Source organism: Malus sylvestris, chromosome 3 (genome assembly GCF_916048215.2).
Source record: "Malus sylvestris chromosome 3, drMalSylv7.2, whole genome shotgun sequence".
Lineage (NCBI taxonomy): Eukaryota > Viridiplantae > Streptophyta > Magnoliopsida > Rosales > Rosaceae > Malus > Malus sylvestris.
Genome location: NC_062262.1, coordinates 6,250,611 through 6,270,808, shown reverse-complemented (window position 1 = coordinate 6,270,808; position 20,198 = coordinate 6,250,611). Strand labels below are relative to the sequence as shown.

The 20,198-nt window shown below is 38.5% G+C and overlaps 4 protein-coding genes across 4 annotated transcripts; 1 reads left to right on the top strand and 3 right to left on the bottom strand.

Moving 5' to 3' along the window:
* Positions 1-2,501: 2,501 nt before the first annotated feature.
* On the bottom strand, positions 2,502-3,071 carry LOC126616007 (uncharacterized). Its single transcript, XM_050283963.1, has one exon. It carries the CDS (start codon positions 3,069-3,071, stop codon positions 2,502-2,504), a length of 570 nt encoding a protein of 189 aa, XP_050139920.1.
* A 3,549-nt stretch (positions 3,072-6,620) lies between these two features.
* LOC126615998 (uncharacterized) lies at positions 6,621-7,190 on the bottom strand. Its single transcript, XM_050283954.1, has one exon. It carries the CDS (start codon positions 7,188-7,190, stop codon positions 6,621-6,623), a length of 570 nt encoding a protein of 189 aa, XP_050139911.1.
* Positions 7,191-10,785: 3,595 nt separating this feature from the next.
* On the bottom strand, positions 10,786-11,355 carry LOC126616000 (uncharacterized). Its single transcript, XM_050283957.1, has one exon. The coding sequence runs from the start codon at positions 11,353-11,355 to the stop codon at positions 10,786-10,788; it is 570 nt and encodes a 189-aa protein (XP_050139914.1).
* Positions 11,356-11,894: 539 nt separating this feature from the next.
* Positions 11,895-18,671, top strand: LOC126615494 (GLABRA2 expression modulator-like). The gene is made up of 6 exons (XM_050283308.1): positions 11,895-11,949; positions 12,449-12,524; positions 13,482-13,528; positions 17,869-17,970; positions 18,171-18,451; positions 18,516-18,671. Exons 1-6 carry the CDS (start codon positions 11,895-11,897, stop codon positions 18,669-18,671), a joined length of 717 nt encoding a protein of 238 aa, XP_050139265.1.
* The last annotated feature ends 1,527 nt before the right edge of the window (positions 18,672-20,198 follow it).

Below are 20,198 nucleotides of genomic sequence, written 5' to 3'. Positions count from 1 at the left end.
TTAAATGTTAATTGTCTATTTTACCTCATTGCATAATTACTATTAAGTACAAAATGAAATTAATAATAAAACTCAAATTTATCAATAAATCCAAACACTATAATTAAACCATACGTTCATTCTTTGTTTATCCTACGTTCATTCTGGCTAAAACCCTGATGGCTCTCATAGAGAAAAATATGTTTTTCTATTGATGGATGGTGATTTTGAAGTTTTGAATTCTCCAACCAAGGTATGACTCAATTTATGAATTTTTTGTTCGTTTGATTTCAATTATTTAGAGTTTAGAAGATGAGATTGCAGGAACGCCAGGCTACATGGCTCCGGAGACATTTCTTATTGGAAGGGCTAATGTTGAGACGGATGTTTATGCATTTGGTGTTCTTATGCTAGAAGTTGCATGTGGACAAAAGTCTGGTAATCAAAATGAACAGAACAACTACAACAACATCATAGTGTATTGGCTGTGGGATCTTTATAGCAGAGGAAAGATCCTTGAAGCTGTTGACTCTAGAATGGATGGAGACATTGATGAGGATGATATGACATGCGTGCTGATGTTGGGGTTGTTTGTGAATGATGGGTTCACTGGCATTTTCCCAGTTATGATCTCCAAAAGGACAACCCCATAACTATACACATCGCTTTTCGCAGTGATTTTTAACATGCAGGCATATTCTGTAAGTAATAATTGAATTATCAGCTTTTGAGTTGTGGAAAACCATGCAAAGAAATTAGGTCTAACCACATCAAATTTAGCTTCTAAAAATCAAATGTGACACATCCCGGCCCGGGGTCCAGCACATCCTGGGCCCGCTCCACAATTGTAGCACGATATTGTCTATTTTGGGCCCCGACTATGCACTCACGGTTTTGTTTCTGGGAACTTACACGAGAACTTCCCAGTGGGTCACCCATCATAGGATTACTCTAGCGCACTACTCGCTTAACTTCGGAGTTCCGATGGAACCCGAAGCCAATGAGCTCCCAAAATGCCTCATGCTAGGTAGGGATGGAAATATACATATAAGGATCACTCCCCTGGGCGATGTGGGATCTTACAATCCACCCCCTAAAGGGGCTCGACGACCTCGTCGGCACACCACGACCAGGGTTAGGCTCTGATACTAATGTGCCACATCCTGGCCCGAGGTCAACCATATCCCGGGCTCGCTCCATCACTGTAGCACGATATTGTCCGCTTTGGGCCCCAACTATGCCCTCACGGTTTTGTTTCTGGGAACTCACACGAGAACTTCCCAGTGGGTCACCCATCATGAGATTGCTCTAGCGCGCTACTCGCTTAACTTCGGAGTTTCGATGGAACCCGAAGCCAATGAGCTCCCAAAATGCCTCATGCTAGGTAGGGATGAGAATATACATATAAGGATAACTCCCCTGGGCGATGTGAGATCTTACAAAATGGGTGTAAAAATAAATCCACATATTGAATTGGGTTTTTGGGGGTATATTAGGTATCAAATTTGGGTTTAAAGAGATATTAATAGTTTAGTTAAAAATCCAATGGGTGCAAAGAGTAAATTGGGTGTAGAAATAGGTTAGATGGGTTTAAATAGAATTTCCCTAAAAGAAATAAGATCTAATTGAAACTTATTTCTGCTACAACGGATGTGATCGATATTAAGGTTTTACGAGTCTCTTAAAGAGGAATACGACTTGCTGGAATGCACCCACCAATTTTCTAATGGTGAAAAGTACTGCCCTTCGCTTTTAGGAGAGTCAGCATATTGACACCAGACCTTGAGTTGGAAGTAGTGTGGTGGAACGCGATTTTTTCTTTGAATTGTTGAAATTCCAACCCGCCTCAACAAATTTTGTTTCTTTCTTGCACGGATACATATGGAGGTCGAGATTTCACAGCACCGCGACAATTCAATGAGCGAGCCAACTTCGTCTTTGAACTCAAGTCTTCACTTTCCTATCAACGGAAGGGTGCTCGACGTGACCAAACTTTAGAACTCTTTCTTGACAATTGGCTTTTTTTGGTATGATTATGTACCCAAAACTCATTGAAAACTGGAAGCAGTAGAAAAGTGGAGAAAAAGAAAATCAAAACCTCAAAACTCAAAAGTGTAATTGTATCAGTATCAATGTGACTCCATGTTGTGCGGTCATCGGAAATGCTATCATGGTTATATATGCACATTGCCATGCCTTTTTTTCTTCATCTATTCAAATTTGAATAATCAATAAAAGAATTATAGTTTGAAAGTTTCCACTGATGCTGTTAAGATTAGAGATGCATAGCAGATTGTGTTCCTAAGAATTCAACGTGTAGTGTAGTATATTTGGCTATATGTGTAATATGGACAACCAAAAGAGCAACACAGAAGGATTCAATATTAAAACAACTTTTTCTTTTCAAACAGTAATTTTTCATTTTCTTTTCTTTTACAAATTAAATATAGAGTAATCATATGTATATTATTTAGTATTCAAGTAATGTGTACTAAATTTAATACATTGTTCACGTATCTTTTCTAGATATGGAATAACTGGGAAGTAATGAGGAATGCAACATCCCTATATAACATGGTCAAAAAGTTTGTCGAAGATACTAAATAAGGAAGTTCAATTTCGGTAGAGGTCAATGCATTTCCGCAACGAACAATTTCGTCTTGTACTTGTGTGAGTATTTGGGAGACCGATTTGTCATTATCTTTGATCCCTCGCATTGAGAAAGCAAAACCGTCAACTGCAAAATCATATGAATCTGCACATTGTTTTACTGCTCCGGAGCCCTTAACAATATTGTTGCCAGTGGTGTTAAGCGCATTGACAAAGAAAGCTTTGCTTTGTTGTGCATTTGTTAGTGCTAATTTAAGAATGGTTGTGTCAAGATCTTTGAGATTAGATGCTGATCGAGTTGGAATATCTTTCCAAAGAGATTTTACGCATTGCTTGTAGTTGTAGCCGAATTGGTCTTGGGTTTGCTTGCAAACGCTTCTAATTAATGGAGACGCTCTTGCATTTGCAAATGGTGTTGGAGACAATGAAAGACATAAGAGCAATGATGCAATGAAAGTTGCATATCCGATTGAGGAGTCCATTTCTCAAGGGGTATGTTTCTTAAATTGATGAAGTGATTTCAAATATTTGTTTGATTTATGGAATGGATGAATGGAGATCATATTTATAAACAACTCAAGGAACGGGTATGGGTCTAAATTTAGGAGTGCAGAAGGTAAAGAAACCCATTTCTTTTGACGTGTTTAGTTTTCTGGTCCTTTAGTTTTAGTTTTTTCTTTAATGTACTAATTGATAACACACTGGATGCAAACCACCTAACCTATTCTAGTTTACTTAACCAACTCCTCATTTCTAGAAACTCCAACATAACCAAAAGTGATGCATGCTTATCAAAAGGATTTTTTCATTACATCACAAGGATTAATTTAAGTCATTTCATTTGTTTTTTTTTACAGATTCATTTACATCCATATTTACTTATCAATATATATGATGTTAGAAGAATCTAAAAAATCCAAATTGATAGTATTAGAGGAGTTTCTTTTAGCCCATTTCGTCATGTTCGGTTAGCAGCTTCGGAGGATTGAGCCCCATTAAGTGAGGTTACGATAGGAGGCCTATGAGCGTGGGGACATGGACTCCTAACCTGGAAGTTCAGCGCCTCATCCAGCCTTCGGAAAATTTATGGAACCTAAGGGTTGTGGATTATAACATCCAAACCTGGGCTTTACACCATTCGAAGGAATAATCAAAAGGACGTTATAAAAATCAGCTGAGGGAGCATAATCAAGAAATTGTGTTTGATTTCCAGACATATTCCGTTCACACCAATGTTTTAAATATCGCTAGGGCGTTATCGAACGGCGGGTAGGGTTCTAACTAGTGTCCTAAGATTTTTTTTATATCTTAATTAAATTTATTATATGACATACAAATAAGTGCATATATATTTAAAAAAATATAAATAAGTAAAAATTATAATTGTAATGGGGAAACTTAAAATGAAAAATATAAATATAAATAAATTATATAAAGTACTACAATTTATTGAAATCATCAAAGAACTATTGCAAAGAGAGACGACCACATCGCATTCTTGGTTTCCTTTTTCTGTCTGGGAAAGGGTGAGTCAAGACTCAAAGTTAATTAAAAAAAAAAAAACAAACACTTATTCTGCCTAGACCCATGTAGATGCCATACTTGATTTTCTAACCGTTTAGTAATTAATCGTGGTGCTGGCTAGCTGTCTAGACTGCTTTTTAGAACATCGATTCACACTGCTTTCACCATCTATCCTTCGCCTATCTTCATTGATCTTCATATCACATATTTTTCATCAATCTATACAATTAAAAATAAAAGGGTTATCATATAAAATAGTCTATGAGATTTGCATGATCAATAGAAATGGTCCCTAAGATTGAAAATCAATAGAAATGGTCCTTGAGATTGTCCACCATCCAAGATTTTGGTCATTCCGTTAAAAACTCTTTGGGCAATTTTCAAAGCTTTGTAACTCAATTGTTTCTTAACCAAAATCGACCCATAATATATTAAAATGAAGATAGAAAAATGTAGAATAAGATTATACCTATTTGGAAGCCCAATAGTTGCCGGAGATGACTGGAATATAGCCTGAAAAGTGACTGGTCTGCGGGAAAACTGGAAAACTCGCCGGAAACTGGGTAAACTTTAGACGTTCATAACTTCTTCAATACTCAACGAAATTGAGTGATTCAAAAACGAAAATCATACTTCTTGACGAGATGAAAATAATGGTACATTTTTTGAAGGCTAAATCGCCGTGGTTTGGTCGGACAACGGCTCAAAATTGGCTAACCATTTTTGAGTTAGCCAATTTCGAGCAGTTTTCAGCCAAACCACAGCGAGTTAGCAGTCAAAAAAGATTCCATTCTCTTCGTCTTGTCGAGAAGTATGATTTTAGTTTTTGAATCACTCGATTTTGTTGAGTATTGAAGAAGTTATGAACATTTAAAGTTTACATAGTTTCCGGCGAGTTTTCCAGTTTTCCCGCGGACCAGTCACATTTCAAATATATATAATCTTGTTCTACACTTTCTTATCTTCATTTTGATATATTATGGGTCAAATTTGGTTAAGAATCGATTGAGTTACGAAGCTTTGAAAATTGCCCAAAGAGTTTTTAAGGGAAGGACCAAAATCATGGATGATGGACAATCTCAGGGACCATTTCTATTGATTTTCAATCTCAGGGACTATTTCTATTGATCATGCAAATCTCAGGGATTATTTTGTATAATAACCCAAAATAAAATTAAAAACTTTAAACGAATTGGTTATCAAACTAGCTTTTAAGTTTTAATTTTGTACGAAAATGTAGTGAGTGTAACATCCCACATCGTCCAGGGGAGTGGATCCTATAAGCCTTATATGTATATTCCCATCTCTACCTAGTACGAGGCCTTTTGGGAGCTCACTGGCTTCGGGGTTCCGTAGGAACTTCAAAGTTAAGCGAGTTCACGCGAGAGCAATCCCATGATGGGTGACCCACTGGGAAGTTCTCGTCTGAGTTCTCAGAAACAAAACCATGAGGGCGTGGCTGGGGCCCAAAACGGACAATATTGTGCTACAGCGGAGTCGAGCCCGGGATGTGGTGGACCCCGGGCCGAGATGTGACAGTGAGGGCTTATAGAAACCTAATGTATTCCACTATCGGAGTCGAAGCCCATATTGAAAGTTATCAATTTGTTTTTGCTACAATGGATGTGATCGATATTAAGGTTTTACTAGTCTCTAAAAGTGGAATACGACTTGCTGAATGCACCCACCAGTTTTCCAATGGCGGAAAGTACTACCATTTGCTTCTAGGAAGTCAGCATATTGGCACTGGACCTTGAGTTGGAAGAGGTGTGATGGTACACGGTCATTTTCTTTGAGTTGTTGAAATTCCCACCTGCCTAAAAAAATTATGTCTCTTTCTTGCATGGACAGAGATGGAGGTTGAGATTCCCACAGCACCACGACAATTCAAAGAGAGAACCAACTTTGTCTCTGAAATCAAGTCTTCCTTTTGACCCGTGTATCCTATCAACGGAAGGGTGCTCAACGGACCAATCTTTAGATCTCTTTCTTGCCAATTGGCTTTTTCTTTGTGCGATTGTATACCCAAAACTCATTGAAAACTGAAAGCAGTAGAAAAGTGGAGAAAAAGAAAATCCAAACCTGAAAACTCAAAAGTGTAATTGTATCTGTATCAATGTGACTCCATGTTGTGCGGTCATTTGAAATGCTATTATGGTTATATATGCACATTGCCATGCGTTCTTTTCTTCATCTTTTCAAATTTGAATAATCAACAAAGAATTATAGTTTGAAAGTTTCCACTGATGCTGTCAAGATTAAAGATGCATAGCAAATTGTGTTCTTAAGAATTCAACGTGTAGTATATCTAGGTATATGTGTAGTATATATGGACAACCAAAATAACAACATAGAAGGATTCAATATTAAAACAATTTTTTGTTTTCTTACATTAATTTTTCATTCTTTTCTTTTCTTTTACAAATTAAACATACATTAATTATATGTATATTATTTAGTATTTAAGTAATGCGTACTGAATTTAATACATTGTTCACGTATCTTTTCTAGATATGGAATAACTGGGAAGTAACGAGGAACGCAACATCCCTATATAACATGGTCAAAAAGTTTGTCGAAGATACTAAATAAGGAAGTTCAATTTCGGTAGAGGTCAATGCTTTTCCGCAACGAACAATTTCGTCTTGTACTTGTGTGAGTATTTGGGAGACCGATTTGTCATTATCTTTGATCCCTCGTATTGAGAAAGCGAAACCGTCTACTGCAAAATTATATGAATCTGCACATTGTTTTACTGCTCCGGAGCCCTTAACAATATTGTTCCCGGTGGTGTTGAGCGCATTGACAAAGAAAGCTTTGCTTTGTTGTGCATTTGTTAGTGCTAATTTAAGAATGGCTGTGTCAAGATCTTTGAGATTAGATGCTGATCGAGTTGGAATATCTTTCCAAATAGATTTTACGCATTGCTTGTAGTTGTAGCCGAATTGGTCTTGGGTTTGCTTGCAAACGCTTCTAATTAATGGAGACGCTCTTGCATTTGCAAATGGTGTTGGAGATGATGAAAGACATAAGAGCAATGATGCAATGAAAGTTGCATATTCGATTGAGGAGTCCATTTCTCAAGGTGTATGTTTCTTAAATTGAAGAAGTGATTACAAATATTTGTTTGATTTATGGAATGGATGAATGGAGATCATATTTATAAACAACTCAAGGAGCGGGAATGGGTCTAAATTTAGGGATGCAAAAGGTAAAGAAACCCATTTCTTTTGACGTGACTAGTTTTTTGGTTCTTTAGTTTTTATTTTTTCTTTAACGTACTAACTGATAACACACTGGATGCAAAGCACCTAACCTTTTCTAGTTTAATTAACCAACTCCTCATTTCTAGAAACTCCAACATAACCAAAACTGATGCATGCTTATCAAAAGGATTTTTTCATTACATCGCAAGGATTAATTTAAGTCATTTCATTTGTTTTTTAACTGATTCATTTACATCCATATTTACTTATCAATATATATGATGTTAGAAGAATCTAAAAAATTCAGATTGATAGTATTAGAGGAGTTTCTTTAAGCCCATTTCGTCGTGTTTGGTTAGTAGCTTAGGAGGATCGAGCCCTATTAAGCGAGGTTACGATAGGCGGCCTATGAGCGTTGGGACATGGACCCCTAACCTGGAACTCCAACGCCTCATCCGGCCTCCGAAAAGTTTATGGAACCTAAGGGTTGTGGATTATAACATCCAAACTTGGGTTTTACACCATTCGAAGGAATAATCAAAAGGGCGTTCTGATAATCAGTTGAGGGAGCATAATCAAGAAATTTGGTGTTTGATTTCCAGACATATTCCGTTCACACCAATGTTTTAAATATCGCTAGATCGTTATCGAGCGGCGGGTAGGGTTCTAACTAGTTGCCTAAGGTTTTTTTTTATCTTAATTAAATTTATTATATGACATACAAATCAGTGCATATATATATTTAAAAAAAATTAAATAAGTAAAAATTATAATTGTAATGGGGAAACTTAAAATGAAAAATATAAATATAAATAAATTATATAAAGTACTACAATTTATTGAAAACATCAAAGAACTATCGCAAAAAGAGACGACCACATTGCATTATTGGTTTCCTGTTTCTGTCTGGGAAAGGGTGAGTCAAGACTCAAAGTTAATTAAATAAAACAAAACAAACACTTATTTTGCCTAAACCCACGTAGATGCCATACTTGATTTTCTAACCATTTAGTAATTAATCGTGGTGCTGGCTGGCTGTCTAGACTATTTTTTAGAACATCAAGTCACACTGCTTTCACCATCTATCCTTCGCCTATCTTCATTGATCTTCAGATCACATATTATTCATCAATCTATATAATTAAAAATAAAATTAAAAACTTAAAACGAATTGGTTATCAAACTAGCTCTTAAGTTTTAATTTTGTACCAAAATGTAGTGAGGGCTTATAGAAACCTAATGTATTCCACAATCGGAGTTGAAGCCCATATTGAAAGTTATCAATTTGTTTTTGCTACAATAGATGTGATCGATATTAAAGTTTTACTAGTCTTTAAAAGTGGAATACGACTTGTTGGAATGCACCCACCAGTTTTCCAATGGCGGAAAGTACTACCCTTCGCTTCTAGGAAGTTAGCATATTGCCACTGGACCTTGAGTTGGAAGAGGTGTGATGGTGCGCGGTCCTTTTCTTTGAGTTGTTGAAATTCCCACCTGCCTCAACATATCATGTCGCTTTCTTGCACGGACGGAGATGGAGGTCGAGATTCCAACAGCACCCCGACAATTCATTGAGCGAACCAACTTCGTCTCTGAAATCAAGTCTTCCTTTTGACCCGTGTATCCTATCAACGGAAGGGTGCTCAACGGACCAATCTTTAGATCTCTTTCTTGCCAATTGGCTTTTTCTTTGTGAGATTGTATACCCAAAACTCATTGAAAACTGAAAGCAGTTGAAAAATGGAGAAAAAGAAAATCCAAACCTTAAAGTGTAATTGTATCAGTATCAATGTGACTCCATGTTGTGCGGTCATTTGAAATGCTATTATGGTTATATATGCACATTGCCATGCGTTCTTTTCTTCATCTTTTCAAATTTGAATAATCAACAAAGAATTAGAGTTGTAAAGTTTCCACTGATGCTGTCAAAATTAAAGATACATAGCAAATTGTGTTCTTAAGAATTCACACTACAAGAAAAGTGGGCTAAGAACACAATTGATCTGTGTCCTTTTCATTTTCAATGAGCACCAATACATATCTGTGCGTGTTGATTATCATTGAACACAAAACTATTTTTTATGTGCTCTCTAAGCAAAAAGAACACTGGTTTGTGCCGAAAATGAAGTGTATTTGTGCCTACTTGCATGTGTCACCCTTATAAATGTTAGAAATAAGATTTGTTTATTAATTTACGAAAGCACAATAAAAGATTTCGTGCTCTCCGATGTAATATATTTAAATTAAAAGTAGGTTTTCGTGTCCATTGCTTTTACTTTTCCCATTCTCAATTCCTTCACATTTAGTTCACGCATTTCCTCTCTCACCCCCCTCTCTTAAACTCTACTCCTTGTCCTCCTCAGCAGTCTTCCTCTCTCCCCCATCCTCTCTCTCCCTCCTCTTTCATGCAACAAAGCAGCTGTCCACCCGTCACCAACGACCGTCTAATTATACCTCTAGAATCCTCTTGTCGACCTCTGTCTCTCTCTCTGACTCCCTTTCTCTCTACCTTCCCAGATTCGGTCCGTCTCTCTTCCTTTTCCCGATCTGGTGGTTATTGATGAACCAATCCAAGGCATAACTCCCAGATTCGGACCATCTTTATTCTCTACATTCCCAAATCCTAGATTCGGTCTCTCTCTAATTCTCTCTTATTTGATTTGATTTTCAAAAAATATATAGATCTATTTGATTTTCTTTCCTACTATTGTCTTCTTCAAGCTACATCGATCTGGATAGTCAGAAATATGTGGGCAAGCAAAAAAGGAGGGTCGCTGGAGGCCACCCTAGAAACCACCATTGACATCTTCACCATCGAGGTAAATTCTCCTTTTTCCCCAACTTTCCCTTCAATTTTCTTTCACTTTCTCAGTAACCAAATGGACAATTCAATTTTCTTTCACTTTCACCATCGAGGTAAAATCTCAATTTGTAGGTGATTTCAGTTTTTTTTTTTTAATAGTTGACATATTGGGCACAATAACAATAAATGTGCTAACATACATGGGTGGCAGCAGTCATTTAACAACTTTGTAAGAACTTGGCACAAAAGGACCTTTATTTGTGCTTATACTTTTCAGCACAACATACCTTATTGTGCTCTTTGACAAATGGTGACCCCCATAGAGGGCACAAACAATATTTTAGTTGTTGCACTGTTGCTATTGGTTCATGGGTACAATTATTGGTGCTCTTTGGCCTCAAAGGGCACATATAATTTATTGTGCACATTGCCCATAATTATTGTAGGGTCAACGTGTAGTATATCTGGGTATATGTGTAATATATATGGACAACCAAAATAACAACATAGAAGGATCCAATATTAAAACAATTTTTTGTTTTCTTACATTAATTTTTCATTATTTTCTTTTATTTTACAAATTAAAAATACATTAATTATATGTATATTATTTAGTATTTAAGTAATGCGTACTGAATTTAATACATTGTTCACGTAGCTTTTCTAGATATGGAATAACTGGGAAGTAATGAGGAATGCAACATCCCTATATAACATGGTCAAAAAGTTTGTCGAAGATACTAAATAAGGAAGTTCAATTTCGGTAGAGGTCAATGCCTTTTCGCAACGAACAATTTCATCTTGTACTTGTGTGAGTATTTGGGAGACTGATTTGTCATTATCTTTGATCCCTTTCACTGAGAAAGCGAAACCGTCTACCGCAAAATCATATGAATCCGCACATTGTTTTACTGCTCCGGAGCCCTTAACAATATTGTTGCCGGTGGTGTTGAGTTTATTGACAAAGAAAGCTTTGCTTTGTTGTGCATTTGTTAGTGCTAATTTAAGAATGGCTGTGTCAAGATCTTTTAGATTAGATGCTGACCGAGTTGGAATATCTTTCCACATAGATTTAATGCATTGCTTGTAGTTGTAGCCAAATTGGTCTTGGGTTTGCTTGCAAACACTTCTAATTAATGGAGACGCTCGTGCATTTGCAAATGGGGTTGGAAACGATGAGAGACATAAGAGCAAGGATGCAATGAAAGTTGCATATCCGATTGAGGACTCCATTGCTCAAGGTGTATGTTTCTTAAATTGATGCTAAGGTGATTATAAATTATTCGTTTGGTTTAAGCAATGGATGAATAGAGATCATATTATAAACAACTCAAGGAGGGGGTATGGGTCCAAATTTAGGAGCGTAGAAGGTAAAGAAACCCATGTCGTTTAGTTTTCTGGTCCTTTAGTTTTTGTTTTTTTCTCTTACGTACTAACTAATAACACATTGGATGCAAACCACCAAACCTATTCTAGTTTAATTAACCAACTCATCATTTCTAGAAACTCCAATATATCCAAAAGTGATGCATGCTTATGTAAAGTATTTTTTTTTATTCCATTGCAATGATTAATTTAGCCATTTCATTTGTTTTTTGACAAATTCGTCTACATCCATATTTACTTATCAATATATATCATTTTAGAAGAATCTAAAAAATTCAAATTGACAGTGTTAGAGGAGTATCTTTTAGCCCATTTCGTTGTGTTCGTTTAGCAATTTGGGAGGCTCAAGCCTTATTAAGCACGGTTGTGATAGGCGGCCTAGGGGCATGGGGACATGGATCCCTGACCCGGAAGTCCAGCGCCTTGTTCGACCTCCGAAATGTTTATTCAACCTAAGGGTTGTGGGTTATAACATTCAAACCTGGGCCTTACACCGTTCGAAGGAATAATCACAAGGATGATTCGGAAGTCAGCCGAGGGATTATAATCAAGACATTTTGTGTTTGATTTCCAGAAATATTCCTTTCACACCAATGCTTTAAACATCACCAGACCATTATCGAGCGGCCGTTAGGGTCCTAACTATTGGCCATTTCATTTGCTCTTTTTACAAATTCATCTACATTCATATTTACTTCTCGATAAAAATAATATATAGACTTCTGAAGAATCTCAACAAATTTATATTTGCTATAACAAATTTAAGTGTGTCTATCATAAGCGAAAACGGAAAAGTATATATGAAACAATATCCAACAATATGGTTTACTAGACAAAAGTTGGCATATTATTTATTGCTTTTAAGTGCGACGGCATCTGAATGTCTTCATAACCTTTTCCTAACCATTCATTGGCATCTGAAGGTCTTAATAATATATAGACCCTTATCATAAGAATAGTCGTCCCTCTGAAACTCCAGACACAGCCCAGGCAAACAATCAACAAGCCGTCTGCTAATGCCGTTGCCTTGTCTGTCCTCGTACGCTATTAGTGTTTCTCCATTACTCAAAAACTTAATTGGCATGTACCCAAAACATAGTGTCGACAAGTTTTCAATGACAAGAATTTTAGTCCAAGACTGTTGGACCCCATAATCCTTCATAACCCAGAACTCTAATTTCGTTGACAGTTTATCATGCACACATAGAAGGAGACAACCTCCTAACTGTCCCAAGTGTAAGTACTCTGAATACCACTTATGCATTGCTTCTAACAGCCCGGGTGAGAGTGTAGGCGGGGGTAGCAATCGAAATTTTTCTCTTTCAAAATTGAAAGAATATATAGAAAACTCTGACAAGTCATATGGAGCCCAATGCTGAGCTCCGTGCAGAAAAGCGTCAAACGGTAAATGAATTGCTTCGTTTGTAGTTTGAGGAACACTTCCAATGCTTCTCCAAACTCCTGTGCCAAGGGTGTATATCTCAGCCTCACGCTCACCATAGAATTTGTTGTTAGATGAGGTTGTTTGCAACACCTTGTAATCATTGGTCCCAATGCTGTAACCAAGTGCAATAAACCCGCACCGCTGCCTACCATTACTATTAGGTGGAATTGTGATGCACTCACCCAACCCAACACAGGGTTGCACACATACAGGCCATCAGTCTCCAGTCCATACAAACAAAGTAAACCGTTACATGAGTTTATCAACTCGAACCGAAAATTGGGCAGGCTATTATTAGGAGTTAAAGTCGTTTTCTCGACCCCAAAATCAGAACCAGCACCTTCTACTATCTGGGCAAAATCAAGTTTTCTCGCTATCCAATCATTATCAAGGTGCCATTCCTTCATCAAGATCCCAATGGGTGATCTCGGAAGATGGAGACGAGCAAATTGAGGGTCAGAAATTATAGAAAGCCACTCTTTGCAAACGCACTTGCAGTTCAAGACGGTCTTGCAGCACTTGCAGTTACTGTCCATTATTCGCCTGTTCTGGTGACATCGAATTCTTCTACCAAGCGTTAGTGTTTCCGTTGTTCTCTTAACAATCAATCCTTCGATTATAATAATGATCATTAGTTAGCCTTAATTTAACTGATAAAGAAATTTCTTGTGGGAAACTTTTGTGCTCTAGTTTTATCCATGCTTATAAAAGTACCAAATTTTAAATTTTAGTGCTACTTGACTTCTTACGTTTTTCAATTATAGTTTGATATATGCGAATAAATTTTTTTTTTACGTCATTTCATTAAGACTCACGCAGATAATGTGGAGTAAAAAATAATCAAGAAAATTATGGAGGCAACATGTGTACTTTTGGGTGAAAAGGACAAAATTACCCTCGAGCTACACCGGAACTTCCAAGAACAAGCAACGTACAATCACGACTCAATCAAGGTCAAAAGTGATCAAAATAGGTATTTATTCAAAATCTATTTCATCCATCATCGTCAAATCCTCCCCCCAAGGTAACCCTCAATTATTCATTCAAATTAGGATTAATTACCTAAATTAATTTCCTAATTGATTGCAAGATATTATTTTGACATAATATCTTGCAATTACATCCAAAAACCACCATAACTGGCCGGTCCCCTTTTCTCCAAATAGGGGCCGACCACACCCCTATAAATAACTCTCATTTCTCCCAAAAACCTAAGTTCATTCATCTCCAAAAATTATTTAAACACTTTCTTTCTCAAATTCTAATGTTGGCATCGAGGGTTCTTCTGCCAAAGGCCTTCCATTCATCGTGGCCACATGAGGCTGTTGGCCTTGACCTAAGGTGTTAATTGTTTTGCATGTGCATTTTCGTCCAAGAAGAAGAAGACGGAAATTTGCAACCATAAATTGGTGCTTTCATTGATAGTTTGATTCACACGCGTGAAGAAGACTCTCGCATTCAAGGTTTCTCATTTTTTGTTCATTCGTAGATTTTTCGTACGTTCTTATTCCTAGAATTTTTTCATGTAAATTTTTTGTTGAATAAACTTAAAAGAAAAGTACAATGACAAGAAATTTGGAAACCACAACGAAGGAAACTTCCTACGTTCAAAGATCCGGATCAAGTGATGGAGATTGCGATGTAGCCCCACCACGACGATCCACAAAGCTCAACGCGGTGGCAAGAGGAGCAATTTTGCCACCATGGAGCACCACCACCATGGTAGCCACGGGGACCACCGTGGCAGTGGGGAGTGGGCCAGCTTCATGGCAGCAAACCATGGTCTTATGCGCTGCCACTACAGCAGCCCAAACCCAAGACCAAGCCCAAGCTTAGACGCTGGCAGCAGCTGTGCAAGAAGCCTAATAGGCGTCCCAATCTACAGCCCACGCTGCAGGGCAGCCAAGCCAACCCAGCACGAGTAGGCCCAAACCACTACCCAAACAGCGCATGCCCAAGACGCATTGCAGGCCCGAGTTGGGCTGACCATTCCCTCGGCCCAAATCCAATGCGTTCCCAGCATCGCACCCCGCCCACGTGCTCTGCATATGGCATTGCTCACTTCCGCGGTCCAACCCGCTCCCGTGGCTCACTTGGCAATCCCGACCGGTCCAAGACCGGTTCAACAATCACTGATTCAGATTTTTGGACTGATGATTGAACCGGGGACATTTTCACCCCATTGCTCCGTAGATTTGACATTTCCTAACTTAAATCTTGCGCCTGGAGTCCATTACACTTCCGCCACTCAAGGAGATGCATACCGTCCAAGGTATTCCAACCCAAATGACGAACCACACTTGTCACGGCAAGTTATAGAGTTGACAAGCGCCCTCGCATAGCAGACAACCTTGGTGAATCAGCTCTTACAATGTACCGAGATGCAACGTGCTCTAGATGAGGTGTCCCGAAGCATGACAAGGGCAGACGACGAACCTCTCCAGTAGCGTCCCAGCAAATGGCCCATCAACCAGCCACGATCCAAGCATTCTAGTAGTTTACTCTCCCGTTTGGATCCTCAAGATAGCGTATGCTCTCATCTTAGTAGGCGAATGAGCGTGCACTCCCGATTAAGCCTACAGACTAGCATACGTTCATGGTTAAGGCTACACTCTGATTATCAACATGGATAACCTTAGCGAAGTGTTCATTCACAACTAGGCTCGCAAGGAGCATTCTCCACCTCACATCGGAGTAGGTAGCATGGTGGATTGAGAGAAGTAGTCACTCAATCCAGCTCAAGTTCAACCGGTAGCCTGCAAACAGCCCGCTCACTTGCTAGTGACATGCCACATGCTCTGTAGCCACGACATAGCAAAGACAGCATTCCGAAATGGGCTTCCCACCGAACACCTTTTTTTTTGAAAAATTGATCATAGGAAAAGAACTGACCCTGGTAGCTTCGTATGCTTTGGCGAAGAAGCACGCACTATGGGACGAGGCCAAGCAGTCTAACAAAAACAAGTCAGAAAAGAAGCATCCCCCAACCAGAGAAGACTCAGCGCCCGAAACATTCTCCAAGTTCACTGTTACAATTGGCCAAATTCTTCGTAAGCTCAAGAACGAACCTTGGTTTGAACTGCCATCACCTATGAAGAGCGATCTTACTAGGCTAGATCAGACAAAGTATTGCACATTCCATCAAGGACCAGGCCACACTACCAACGACTACTAAAAGTAGAAGCAGTACCTTGAGAAGCTGACAAATAAAGGTCGGTGCGACAAGTATCTTGACAGGTTAACGACACGGCCTACACAAGCAGGGGAAATCTCCATCACCCGCTGAGCCCCATTAGGGCTTTTCCAAATAAGTTCGAAATCTCAAGCAACTCGACGAACAAAACCTCGCAAGCCAAGGATTATCTAGTTTATTATGCAATTTCTACCTTCTTGCACAGTTGATCCATTTCTTTCAAGAAGTTATTCATAAGCCTGGCTTAACTGCTTTCTACAACAACTGCTCAAACCCCTATATGGGTTTGCTCTCCAGTGCGAGAGGATAAACTAATTGCTCTCCAGTGTGAGAGGGTAAACTAATCCCCCGACACCCATCTGGGTATACTCTCCAGTGCTAGAGGATAAACTAATTGCTCTCCAGCGATAGGGTAAACCAATTCCCCGACACCCATATTGGTAAGCTCTTCGGTGCGAGAGGGTAAACCAATTCCCCGACACCCATATCGGTAAGCTCTCCAGTGCGAGAGGGTAAACTAATTCCCCGACACCCATCTGGTAAGCTCTCCAATGCGAGAAAGCCACATAACTCAAAAGACTGATTGTTTGAAGACCAAATAGGCAGCAAATGGTGAGGGGGCAGTAGCCACTTTGCACTTAACAGTTCGCTCATCTGACACTTCATCTTTTGCAGCTTTGATCTTGGCAGCTTCATCCTTGACTGCTTCATCTACTACAGTTGAGAAATCAAACGCAAGCAGTTTCCTCATTTTTGGCAAATAGCTCAAACCATGACCCATAGCACGCCACTTCCTCGGCCTATGCCGATCCAGTCTTTGGCTTTAGTCAAGCCGAGCAGCATAAACAATAGCTCCTGCCATACCACCTCTTTGGTCCATGCCAAGCCAACTCCTGGCCTCTGTCAGTCGACATGCCACACCATCTAGACAGCTACCCCGTGGCAGCACCACCCAAGAAGAAGACAAGGAGAATTAAGTTTTTCTTACATCGATACGACGCGGAGAAGACAAAGAAATCAACAGAAGATAATTCTTTGCACGGGCAAGCAAACAAGAGTGCTAGGGGAGGGGGAACAAATATCCTCTAGTTTTCTCTCTTTCTTGTAGGGATAAATAACTGCCCTCCGAAGTTGATTTAATCCTCTACTTAAGGTAGGCTTAAATAGGCTTTGGAGGCGATTTATTTCCCTTTCCTAGAAGAATATAATTACAATCCAAGTGAGAATCTGCATCAAAGTTGGAGATCTCTACACATGTTGCCCTTTCCTGCGAGCAGCCCAATAGGTGTGGGGGCATTTGTGGAGTAAAAAATAATCAAGAAAATTATGTAGGCGACATGTGTACTTTTGGGTGAAAATGATAAAATTACCCTCGAGCTACACCGGAACCACCATAAGTGGTCGGACCCCTTTACTCCAAATAGAGGCCGGCCACACCCCTATAAATAGTTCCCATTTCTCCCAAAAACCTAAGTTCATTATTCTCCAAAAATTCTCTAAACATTTTCTCTATCAAATTATAACTTTGGCCTCGGAGGTTCTTCGGCCAAAGCCCCCCCTCCCCCCTATTCATCATGGGCGCGTGAGGCTCTTGACCTTGACCTAAGGTGTTAATTATTTTGCAAGTGCATTTTCGTCCAAGAAGAAGAAGGCAGAAATTTGCAACCACAGATAAGTTCGGATGATCGTTTTTATTTTTAATTTTTATTACTTTCTGCTGCTGGTCCGATGGCTAATATGGTTGAGGCATTGTGCCAGTGCGGTAAAAGGGTTGAAGTTGCCACCAGAAGAGCAGAGGCCAAGGCGGAAAATGTCTGGAACCACCGTGAGTTTCTCTCTAAATGAATTCCTATGTTAATTTCTCCCTTGCTATCAAGTTTAATAGAAGAAAAATGCCAATTTGTTAAGTTTTCTTTCTTGGTAGAGCCTACAGAAATTTTGAATTGATTGATCATAATCGATCTTCATTTTGTACAACAAACGAGTAGCCTATGTCAAACAAATTTTGGAATTTTCTCATGACAGTGAGAACGTGCCTGAGTTTCACAGACGCAATGATGGCAAGGCTAAATACCGGAACAAAGGTGCTTACTGCCGGAGGAGAAGAAAAAGTGTTTCAGCAGACATTTGAAAGAATGACAGGAGAAAAGCTCTTACATTCATATGCTTGCTATCTATCAACTTCTCATGGACCTGTGATTGGGATGTTGTACATCTCCGATAAACGAATAGCCTTCTGCAGCGATTTCTCTTACTATTTGTGCCCAGAAAATCCAACTCTCATGCATTACAAGTTAGGTATTCTAGTGGACATAAAATTCGAATTCTTAAGTTTGTCATTCGTCTAACAAGTTAGTTAATCTCACGTAGGTGGTGGTGCCGCTTGATCAGTTAAGAACAGTAAATCCTTCAGCAAACAGTTGGAACCCTTCAGAAAAATATATACAGATTGTCACAAGGGATGGTCATGAATTCTGGTTCATGGGGTTCATATCCTATGACAAAGCCCTCAGGAATCTAAACTGAAGGAACGGTTGTTTGGTATCCATCTTGGATCCAATTTATTTGTTTATGAAACTAAAGAGTATTAAGTAGTTTAGCGATATTAGTTGGATAAAAAAGGATGCTAACTCGAGTTATTGCAAACAGATTGCAGTGTAAAACTTTAACACCCCCGTTAAAGTTTTATGCACACTTTCCCATATTCTGGTTTTGCTCATCTGCTATTTTCTAAAGCTTTTTATGAGAACCAAACGTTCCTAAAGTTAGTTGAAGGTTTATACAGAAGAACATAGTATCTTTAATCAACTCTCTAGCAAGTATCATATCCATTTGGGAAGCATTAATATCTTGGGAAAATATTTCCGCAAACGCTTTCTTCTTCTGCAATCCTTGTTTATTTATGGTCCCTTGATTCTCCTTTCATTTATTTAATCCAAAGATCAGAAATACAAGGGCATATGTAGTGTGTAGAAATCACTCTCCTTAATTTTCACATCAACGGCCCTTGAAAACAAGTAGAGGAAAACCCCAAATAACACAATTCTATATATGGCTTCCATTTTATTTCGAATCAGCTAAACAGTTTTTGATGCAGCACGAGTATAGAAGGATTACAAATGTAAATCTTGAAGAACAAAGGTTTGTGGAATCCGCTAGAGATTGGGATAAAACCGAAAGGTTGTCTGGATTTTTTCTAAGTTGATGCATTACATTGGGAGCCAAATGACTTAAATAAACTTATAAACTGCCTCGGAAAGGCTCAAGGGTTTTGGGAATAAGAACAACATTAATCATACTTAAATAGAAAGATCCGATTTTTATTACAGAATTTAAAATGTAGTTTTAGAAGCCCAAACGGCCCTAAAATACATCAATATATCATAGCAAACCAGTGAGTTTAAACTAGGACGCCGCATTCTTTTCGACAATATATCATGGACTCAAAACGAAGCACAGACACCTAATCTGTAAATTACTGCTGCGCCCTTTCATATTCCTTAGGTCTATTTCGTTTGGCCATTTGTTACATTAGTTTTACTCTCAGCTAGCAATTCAGTTGTTTGATTTATAACAGAATGAACGTATCTCACACAAACTTTGCTTTGTGTGTGTGTTTCTCTGCAGCTCTGGATTTAGGGGTTTTTCCAAATTTAGCAAACTTTTTTTTGCTTGGCTCTTGGTTCCTGTAAGATCCTTCATTTCAGGACATTTTTTCAAGCCTCCATCGCTCAAACCAGAACATGACAAAATTGGGAACGGGTAAAAAACTGTTGTAATTTGACTCATGGTCAATGCCAATCCGTTTGTACAACGCCAGCCCATCAACCATCAAAGCCCATAATCAAACTCTTTTTTGATACTAAGTTGAAAATAAAGGATTTAAGATAACTTTGGAGTTCTCTACAATCTCATAATTCTCGAATACAACTTCAATATTTTATCCTTGTTCATAACGAGGTATTTATAAGATTACAAAAGAGGAATACTAGGAAATAAATCAAAACAATCATTGTCCACAAGACAAGGAAACCTAGACCAAATAAAATTAAA